The following is an 11,077-nucleotide window of genomic DNA, read 5'->3' as shown; positions in this document are numbered from 1 at the left end:
CCCCCCCCGCCCCCCCGCCCCTGTTTCCAATAATAACAAATAACCAAGAGTTGACATTGACTTTGGTTGGTCCTCCTATCTCCATCTCACTGCCACTGCCCTTGGTTAGGCTCTGATTATGTCTCAGCTGAGTAACTGCAATTACTTGCTAGCTGGACTCTGGCTTTAGGTCCAGGCTCCTTCTGTTAATACTTCGCATTGCTAACTATGTGACCTTCACAAATGCAATTCTGGTCACGTCACTTCTAGTGTGCTCAGGAATCTTCATTAGTTTCTCCACTGACTTCCCCTCAGGGTTCTTAATAAAAATATGGAGAGTTCAGAGAGGCACTGTTCTTCAGTGGAAAACAACCGATTTTGTCAACTACTGTAACTGATAGAGACTGGCCCCTTGAATGGGTTTGGGTGCAGGAAAAAATTATCCACCTACAGGAAAAGGCCAACCTTTGGGTCAAAAAAGAAGTCCACTTTAGTGGCCCTGCTTATGTCTCCAGTATCTTCTCACCCAGTCCCTGTTACCTTATTACCCCCAAACACAGACTCTCCATCCTACTGAATTTCATTTGCTGTTCTTCAAAACTGTTGGCTGTTTCATCTGTTTGGCTATTTGGCATCAGGGTTCTCCATATACCTGAAAAATGCCTGCTGATCTTTCGAGACTTGCATTAGATATAACAGTAATCAAATGTACAATTTTTCATAGAGCCTTTTCAAGTCTCTATTGGGAGCTCATGCCTCTCTGCCACATGAACTTCTATCATCACGCCAATGGCACCGCACTTCTTGTATTTACAGGTTTGCCTACAACCAAGGAAGTGTGGCTTCCTAAGGGAAGGATCTGTACGTGATCACATTTTGAATCTGCAACCTCCAGTACAGTGCCTGACAAATAACAGTACTCAGAGAAGTTTCATTCAATAACTCACAGGATATATAAGGACTGCACTCACTACTTGAGTCTCTAAGTAAAAAATTAAAATCATCTGCCCAAGAGGGAAGTAGGAAAAACTAGAGATATGAGGTTAAAATTCACTTTCAAACAAGTGGTTGTTCTTACATGTAAGAGTTGAGTAGTCAGGCTTGTTGAAGTAGAAACTTCATGCAATAGTTATAACTTGTTATATTCTTACAGAGCATCTTAAATTTTCGTTCCCTGAAAAAAAATCTGGAATGGTAAGATCAGTTCTAGAAGGTCCTAGAGAGAGTGCACATTCAGTAATAGTATTATTTTGGAATAAATTGTGCTGAACTGACATTTAATGGTAAAGACTTGTTGCTCCTTGTAAACTCTTTAAGAGTCTCTGGAATCAAAGGTCTCTGGAATCCTCACTGACACTTAATTACATTCATACTGAGGTAAAATCATGACATTTTGGAAATTTCAAATATATTTGTGAGGGAGAATCATAACATTTCCTACACCTAAATTGTGCCATTGGAAGCTGAAGTGAAGACTCAGAGAATACATTATTTCACAGACAAAAATTTAAGTTCTTCATAATAGAGTTAGCGCCTTGATAACATGGATTTCACGTTAGTGACATTCAAGATTTTACACTTTATTTTTAACACATCAGACACAGCTACAATTATATTAATGTTAAAAGCTACAGTTTGTCAAGTGGCTTATTAGATTGTTCTAAATGCATATCTGGGTAAATTTTGGTTTATTAAACAATTACAAGTTGTCAGTCACTCTAAATGGATCAACTTGTTGAGTTGTATAATAAATAACCTACTAACAGGGTACAGAATAAGAAGTTAGTCGCCCCTAAGTGGGCCCATTTCCACTTTAAGTTGACAGGAATAAGCTAGGGATAAAAAGGAGAGAGATAGCTTAGAGGCAGAGAGTGGGTGTTAAAGAATGAGTTTGGGGACGTTTTAAAATTATACCTCTGTGAAAGAAAAACAAAACAAAGAAAAAAAACAGTAGGAAATTCAATGTAGTAAGTTTAATGACTGTTGATTTCTTGACTGAAGAGGCACCAGGAGACTTTGGAATGCAGGTCTCCTCTGGGCCCACTCTGGCTTGATTAGAGACTAATTGCTGCATCTGACCTTTCACCCATTTATAGAAAAGTGACACAATGACTTCTTGGAAATGTCTCCAATGCCCCTGGGAAAATGTTCTAGAATATGTAGCATCCTGGGGGAATGGCAGCTTACTGCCTTATGTAGCTCACTGAGTGAGGTGGGGTGTTTCCCTGTTATTGATAACTCATCACTGCTAGTAAGGGGGATGATGCTGGGATCCAGTTACAAATGCATTTTTTCAATGGTTATATTTTGGAATTATATTAGGATAAAACAGAATTTGGACAGTAAACCCATCATTTCATGGATACTATTACTAGGTACAGGCTGGCTTAAAGAAACAGTAATTACTAAAATCCTATTTAAAGAAAAATATTAAGTAAGTAAAAGTACAAGTGATATGGGGCAGATACTAAACAAACATACTCAAGGTGTTTTCCAAATTATTGAACTGAAGAAACATGAAACTAAAAAACAGGCAACTGTTCCCAAATCAGTGACAGTAGTTTTTTGATCTCTAAGTCAGGAATTGGGTAAAAAGAATCTAACTCCATCAAATACACAGTCTGGTAGAGTGTGAGATGTGTTGAGGTTGGTTTGGTCTTGGAATGTAGGTGGCAGGGAATGGAAACTCAGAAACATCACCGAGAGCATCCCAGTAGATTGTGCCCGAATATAAGGCTAAGAAATAGATGCATCAAGCTCATAAGCACAAGTTATGTCTTAAAAATTCAATAATACTTACTTTCCTTTTTTAATTGTGTTCCTGCCAAGCAGGGGGTCAAGGACTGGATCTATTGTTTCCTCAAGGTTTTCCACTAAGATGATGTCACCAAAGGCCAATGCAGTCTCAATGGCATTCAAAAACCTTACAATTCAATCAGGATTGAGATGATAAAATGTAAATAAGCACAGAGAAATTGTCCAAAAAGCATTTCTATGATAAATTTTATTTAAGGTAGTTATTTTAATTGGGAAAACCAACTTTGAGAAATCTGTTATAAAGTAGTATTCTTCTCAAACTATATTACACAAAAAACAGAGATCAGATTTTAAAATGAATTTTATAGTCCTATTTTCCAAGTGTAAATTTGTTGCCTTTCACCAATGGCTGAAAAAAGTATAAATGACCCAAATATTGTAAATTTGAATTCCTTGGATGGATCCCTTTTAAATTAGCAGTTCTAATCTGTCAAGTGCCCTGAGATTTCATCAAGACTTTACATTTTACACCATTATGTTCAGCCATATATAATGGTGAACTATTGTTTCCTCTCATTTCCATTCTCCCAGAAAAGTCTCCTGACCCCCCAAATGATTCTCTCCATATATTCAGATAAGCAAGGAACATATTTAACTGTACAACTATAAAAATTCCTTGTTTCACTTTGTATGTGAAAAGATGATGGTAGGGGTTAAAGGAAATATTAGTAAGTCAAAAAGTACAACCCCCCAAATAATAATTTATTCAACATTAACTGAAGACTAACTATGGATAAGACAGCATTCTCCTTATCAGACAGTACAGCCATGAGGCTCCAGTGGCAGAATGTCTTAGAGTAGGTTCAGTTCTCCCAAGTGAAATATGAAACTAAGAAGTAAGGAATCCGATGTTGGCACTGTGTATGATCCTACTAGAGGCAAAGGATATATTTAGGACTAAAAAATTCTAAATATCATTCTACAGGTGTAGTTGGCAATTTTTGTCTTACCATATGCTATATACCAAACACTCTAGAGAGAAGGAATATAACACATGTTTTCATTTTTACCCTTAAGACGCTTATATATTTTTCCTCTTAAATACGATGCTCGTTCCAACCTTCAATCTGATTTTTCTTCAAGTAACTGGATGCTGCCTCTCACAATGCCTTTTCAACAGAGGTACTTTACAAGAACATGAGCAGGCAAATAAATAGTATTTAAAAATACTATTTCAAATGGTATTTTAAATTGGTAGAGAGGTCTAATAAATGCCAAAACTTTATAATAAGCAGAACTACTACATAACACTTAAACATAAAGCCAATCCCCTTCAGAAATCACATACCCTTTCTGGCCTAAATGTGTGACTTTCAGGTCAGCTCCATACTTATTCTTTATCCATTTAATTCCCTGTTGCTGGGGATCTATCATCAGGGGCCAGCGCTCGCAGTGTGTTAGGATGGTGGCGTTTTCGGCTGACATTCTGTCATTGGGCAGTCCTTCATTATTCCATGCAGCAATTGTAGCATCATCCGTCAACATGGCAATCACGTCCAGGCCTTCCGTTATCGGGATGGAAACCTTTAGAGTCAAAGTTGTGTTCAATCAGCCGGCAATGAGGTGGAGGAAGATGACTCAGTATGATAGACAAGAACACAGATTCCAACCTGGAGAAAGTGACTCCAAGGGAACACATGCAAATTCACTGTGGACTCTAAGAATCCAAATGCAACTCTTAGCAAGAAATTCAATTTGATCTAATCAACCCAGTATTTACCTCTCAGAAACCTGTGAGCTATGGGTTTATTAAATGGTTTATTAACTGCATTTACTTGTCTTCTACTGAAAGGGACTTTGCCCTACACATACACCTGTAGCTATTTTAACAAGAAGGAATTCAGACACTAGGAAGCATGATAGAATATCAGAGATTTATTTCCCATGGAGCAATCTCCCCACATAAGCAATGCCTAAATACAGTATCTTATTCAGGCATTTCATCTTTTTCTGCAAGCCAACATTACACAAATGATTTCTCTTTTAAATTTCTTTTGGTCATCAGTTCTCAAACATTTACTAAGTGCCTTTTGCATCTGTGAAACACTGTCTGGAGATAACAAAATAAGCAAGATGAATAAAGAGCCAGCACCATGGCTTGGTAGGCGAAAACATTCCTCCATGAATGAATGAATTCCTTATCATGGTTGTGTGTGTGTGTGTGCGTGTGTGTGCGTGTGTGTGTGTGTGTGCGCGCGCACACGTTTTGTAAAGTATGATCCTCATTCTTTAAAACAGGTTCCTTCATCTCCCTTCTATCTTCCTAATCTCTTCCTCTCCACTCTTTTTCTATTTTCCTTTCTCCTTATCTTCCTTCACAAAAATGAGCGAGAGGAATAAGGCGCCAGCCACCCTCATGGCTTGGTAGGGGGGCTAACATGGAAACATGCCTCCATGCAATGACAGCCCTGCCCGTGGTAGAAGAGGAGGCCGTAGTAGCCATAGGAGTTTGGCTCATTGGTTGGTCACAGAGATTGAGCAAATAAAATGCTGAAAGGACCCCCACAGTAAGGCTGGGACACAATGTTATTGTATCAATATAGGAAAAAGAGTATAATATTCCACTGTCCCTGAATATGAATGAATCAGGGCTGGGATATAGCTCAATGGTAGAGAGCATGCCTGGCATATGCAAAGCCCTGAGTTCCATCCCCAGCATTGGGGGGGAAAAAAAAATCTCCTAGTGATATGAGTAAAGTCTTGCTGTCTGGCCTAATATGTAATTTCCTTAAAGACACAAACAATCTAGCTTCTTTTAGAATAAGCATCCTCCCATTAGCAAAAGACACATGGTTTTTATTTCAGCCCTCTACTTAATACAACTTAAAGCAATAGGTAGCTTTGAATAACTTTGGCTTCTGAAGATAAAAGGAGTAGCAGATGTGGGCACCTATGGAGCTTGTACCCAAAGTCAATAGCTTGGATTGCTTTAGTATCTACTCTATGCAAAAGAGAGTGCAGGAAATCACAGAGCATACCATAGCCAGCACCTCTTTTTTTTTTTTTTTGGTCATTTCAGTCTACTAGGGGAAATAAAGCCCATTCCAGTTTAAAAGGAGGTGACTCACATTTAAGGAATATCATAAATATTGTAACTACTGTGATAAAGTTTTAGAAAAAAAATTAAGACATTTTCTTTTGTAGTATTGGTATGGAAACATTTTTTCATCAAAATATTTTAAATTGTTACAATATAGGTATAACTGATATTTTTAGAATATTATTAATATAGAAATAGTACTGTATACTGAATGTACATATTTCTGAGGATGTGGTAAGAAGAATTGACTCTTCTTTCATAAAATAGTTCCTTCCAAGGTTACCTTAAATATGTCAAGAAGTCATCAATAAATGTCATGCTTGGTTTACAGATTTATAAATCACACAAAAACCAAGTAGCAAGTGACTATGGTATTTTGCAAACTATTAGGATCCCTTAGAGACCCAAGCCAAACTGACAAACCAAAGACAGAAAGGAGACAGTTACCTACAGGCAAGTACAATTCTAGAAAATGTCCTACATGCTGAGAAGACAATGATTTGCCTCTTTGGGGATATAACCAGGGAAAATTAATTTTAAATATTAACATTAATGAATAATTTTAGCTCCTATGCCCCCCCCCGTACACCTTCATACAATAAGATTGTCTTATTTTACTGCAACTGATCTAGAAGTAGAAGATAAGCAGCTCAGAAATGGCAACTTGATTCCATAAGGATACACATTTATTATGTTTTATGTAGCACGTTCTTCCAGAAGTCTTTCTTTTGTTTTTTTTTTTTGAGTACTGAGGATTGAACCCTGGGCCTCATAAATGCTGGGCAAGCACTCTACCACTGAGCTACATTCCCAGCCCTTCCCACTTTGACACAGGGTCCTGCTAAGCTGTCTAGACTGGTCTTGAACCTGTGATCCCCCTACCTCAGCCTCCTGAACAGCTGGGATTATAGGCATGTGCCACTGTGCCTGACTCTTCCAGGTGTCTTCTAAACAATGTCTTCTAAAGAAATGTCATTTATATAATTTGGAGTAGTTTTCTTCACTTGGTTTAGTTATGCTCAGAGTGGGCACATTTTGGGGGTCCATGTCTCAGTCTGCATGGTGCATTGGTACTCCAGGGAAAGGAGAGAGCACTGTGATGACTGAAAACTGACAAGGGCTCCCTGGGGAATTGTGAAGTCACAGTAAAATACAAGCCTGTCACAGCTAAAGTGAATATAGGTTTAGCATATACCATCTAAAAATCATCATTTTGCTTTGTTCGCATGTTTAGAATGTTTTGATAATTTGGATAAGTCCATCAGTTTCATTGTTTTTATTTTTATAATCTCTTCAGAGCAAAATTTTGTTTTTACTGAATCCCATATTTGGAATTTTAAGTAAATGAGAAAATACAAATTAATTAATATGAAACCTTCCATAAACACTTATAGTAAATGAGGTTTTTGCCAACAATTAAAGAGCAATTTTAAAACTAAATTTGGAAGCAAATTTCTAGCATAAACAATGTAAAAAGACTGATAGCATTCATCAGTTCATACTGACAATACATGCCCCAAAGTAAGCAATAGAGCAGTAAAAAGACAACGTGATAGTCAATTGTTTTCATGTCCCAAGTGAATTTTCCTAATAATTTTGGAAAGCAAGAGAATAATTTACTAGAGACTGTTAATGCAGAGAGGACCACTGTCTATGTGAAATGGTTTCAAGGGTGACCTGAGCAAACACCAAGCTTAGAGAACGTTGAGACTGAGAAAAAAAGTAAGAGAAGAAATAGAAAACTGACAGTTTTGAAACTTACAATGTACCAAGAACTGGGCAAAATCTGCAGAATGCCCATTATGGTGTGGTAGCAACCTTAAACTTAAAGGGAATAAAAAAGCAAATTTCTTTTTAGAAATCTTCAATATAAAAACAATGTTAAACTACAGATATAGGAAATACATTAGTCACAATAGTATTTTTCTATGAAAATGATTAATTATGGGATGCCTTTAGTAATGAGCTTTCCTAAAACACTGGATTTTATTTAAATTGCAACAATTCCACCGGTGTGTACTTATATTATGAAAACAGCTTGTGTGAATACTGAGGCATAATCACTGATGTAGAACAGTAATATACAGAGGGAGTTAGGTTATTTTTAAATGTACACCAGAAACAGCTGGATAAGTACCCTAAGAACCCATTTAATCAATCGAGATGACACTATTATACAGAAAATAGGGATTTGAAAGTCATGAAGTCTAATTTCTTGTTCTCTATAACTGGAGTCAAATTAATTAAACTTCCTGTGTCTCAGTTTTCTCATTTATAAAAGGAGTATCTTAAATGAGATGATTTCAAATATTACAAATCTGTGATTTCACTTTGCTTGTAGGCTTGAGTTTTCAAACTCAGGGTAAATTATTTATTTATACATCTATTTTTTTTTTTTTTTGGTACCAGGGATTGAACCAAGCAGGGGTTAACCACTGAGGCACATCCCCAGCCCTTCTTTTTATTTTTTATTTTGAGACAAGAGTCTCACTAAGTTGCTTAGGGCCTCACTAAGTTGCTGAGGCTGTCTTTGACTTGAGATCATTTTGCCTCAGCCTGCCGAGCTCCTGAGATTACAGGCATGTGCCCCTGTGCCTAGCTTATTTTTAACTGGAGCTTTGAGATATACATAGAGGTGGAATTCACTGTGGTATATATATACATGTAAATAGCATAATTTTGTCATATGAATTCATTTCCTTCCCTTTCCCATCCCTCTTCCCTCCCCTCAGTCGTCTTCTATTCCTCTAACCTTATGATATCTGATCACTGCCCCCTTCCCCTCTTATTTTGCTTTAGCTTATGTATATAAGAGAAAACATTCCATAAGAGTAAATTATTTTTATGTTTGTGTACGAAATGCTACAATTGTAATCTGAAAGCAGTCTTGAACAATCCTCAAGGGAGAAAGACAGGCAAGACAGCTGAACAGAGGCACCCAACACTCACTTGCTCTTACACAAAGAATCAAGGCAATAGATGTACAGTTGCATAGTGAGGTGAGTGACCATGACAGAAGACTGAAATTTAATGGTAGAGAAATGTAAACCTTGTAGAATTGAGAGACCTGGGACAGCAGCATAATAAGAGAAAAAATATTCCAGAAACTGCTGTCCTACCTCTATCGCTAGGGAGCGGGGTTTTCTTCTGCTATCAGGGCAGAGGCTGGCAATCCTCACAGTTGGAAAGTTTTAGGGCCCTTGTTAGTTTATAGCCTAAATAGATACGAGACGACAGAAATCTTTACAGTAGTCTGGCTTTGGGGAAAAAAGAATTTACTTCATCTCCTAGTGACCCCCCCTGGGTGATATAGCCAGGAGCTATCTTTGACTGAGTACGGACAGCTTTAAGGGTCAGAAACCCTTTCATATTCCCAGCTTGGGGCATTCTACTGTGATGGCTCAGGGGTGACTGTCTCACAATCCATTTTTGGCTTGGTACAATAACTGTGATACAAACCTGCTGAGTGTGGGGAAAAGGTGTTGTGATGTGGAAGAGAATGGAGGGTGCCATTCCCAGGAACCAGGGGGTCTGGGAGACTGCCCTCTGAAACCTGGGGCATGGCCAGTCACGTGTGGTTTTGTACAGGTACCGGGACTAAGCATGGTTGCCCACATGGTTCCTGCTACTCCTCTCCCAGGGCTGTGTGTGGGTGTTTGTTACTAACAAGGCAGAGAAAGAACTGGGTCTCCAGTGCTCCTCCTCCCACAGAGGACTGTTGGGACAGTTTTGAGAACTGAGACACAACATTAGCTGTAGCCTTGTCCCCACAAGACACATAACCTAAGGTCAGAGAAACTTTGCATAGGAGGGGCCCAGTTCTAGTCTCCTTTGCTCCTACAGGATCTCAGCTGAGAGGAATCGTGTTTGGCTCCAGCTGTGACCCAGTGAAGCTCAATCCTGGTGGGTGCTACAATGAAAAGAATGGGGTAGGCAGAGAAAAGCTTATGCCCTGTCCCCAGGTGAGCACAGCTGTGGGTGGGGGGCTGAGGTCCCGCTCCTGGACAGTCACACCCACAGTAGCAACAGGTATGAATGACCTAACTTTTCCTGTCTCTTCACCTACATGTGTCCCCTGCATTGGCTCCCACACTTGCCTGACCACACACTGCTGACAAGACTGTGTGAGTGCCATAAAGTGGTGCTGTGAATCCTTCTCCTCCTCTCCCTGAAAAGCACCTGGACCCACACAAGTGTCTAATCAGACAGCAAGTGCTTAGGTACCTCACCAACACTGCAACAGCCAATACTGAGAGTCATTCAATTAATAGAGCCAGTATTAGCCGTACGTAAGGAAATTCTCATCAACTTTTAGGGGCTACTCTCACTGGAGAAGTTACCACATAATATTCAACCCATATTGCTGTCAATACCACATTTGCTTGAACTGCTAGAATGTCCTCACTCCTGTATGACCCAGAGAGACAATGGGTCTCTCTAACATGGTATGTGCCATGCCTAAACTTGCTAATCATAGCCAAAGAAGCTACTGAGAGATTACACGGCGGTACCCGGCTGGAAATAAACTCTATTGCAAAATAAACCTATACCTCAGGACACATTTGTAGGAGAAAGCTGCTTAATTAAGACCATTCCATATCACAAATCTCACCAGATGCACAAATCTCAACACAGGAATGCAAGAAATATTTTAAAACACAATAAGACACCTTCTAAAATTCATAATTCTCTGGTAATGGATTCCAAAGATATTGAAGTGGATGAAATACTTGCTAAAGAATTCAAAACAATGATTTAAAAAAATCTAAATGAACTTCAGAATATAGATAAATTATTAAATTAAATTGGGAAAATTGTGCAAGATATAAATGAAAAAATTCAACAAAGAGAGATTTTGAAAAAGAACCAGTCAGAAATCTTGGAAATAAAGAGCTGTATAAGTCATATAAACAGTTCAGTTGAAAGCCTCAACAACAGACTAGGTCAAGTGGAAGAAAGACTAGACATAGAAGAGTTTCAAGAAGAGCCTGAAGACATGTCTATTGAAACATCATCTTCAGACAGAAATAAAAAAAAAAACGTGAAAGGAGTATGCAAAATCTTTAGGACACCACTAAAAGATCAATGTCTGTATCATCAGTATACTTAAAGGGGAAGAAATAAAAGGTAAAGGTACCGAAACCTGTACTGTGAAATAATAGCAGAAAACTTCCCTCATCGTGGTAAGACATGGACATCCAAATGCAGGAAACCTATAGGACCCAAGTAGACATGTCCACC

The 11,077-nt window shown here is 38.4% G+C and overlaps 1 protein-coding gene across 10 annotated transcripts in view; it reads right to left on the bottom strand.

Moving 5' to 3' along the window:
• Dnah11 (dynein axonemal heavy chain 11) overlaps positions 1-11,077 on the bottom strand; it is a 305,840-nt gene that overhangs the window by 67,548 nt on the left and 227,215 nt on the right. For all 10 annotated transcript variants that reach the window (XR_007346137.1, XM_048799700.1, XM_048799695.1 and 7 more), the window contains 2 exons: positions 4,085-4,320; positions 2,780-2,902 (listed from right to left, as the gene is read on the bottom strand). Coding sequence is in view for 9 of the 10 variants with exons in the window: in XM_048799700.1 (XP_048655657.1) it covers positions 2,780-2,902; positions 4,085-4,320 (359 nt within the window). In the remaining variant the exon portion in view is untranslated. The remainder of the gene's footprint in view (positions 1-2,779; positions 2,903-4,084; positions 4,321-11,077) is intronic.

The sequence above is a fragment of the Marmota marmota genome, unplaced genomic scaffold (assembly GCF_001458135.2).
Source record: "Marmota marmota marmota unplaced genomic scaffold, marMar, whole genome shotgun sequence".
NCBI lineage: Eukaryota > Metazoa > Chordata > Mammalia > Rodentia > Sciuridae > Marmota > Marmota marmota.
This window is presented reverse-complemented; position numbering and strand designations above follow the sequence as displayed.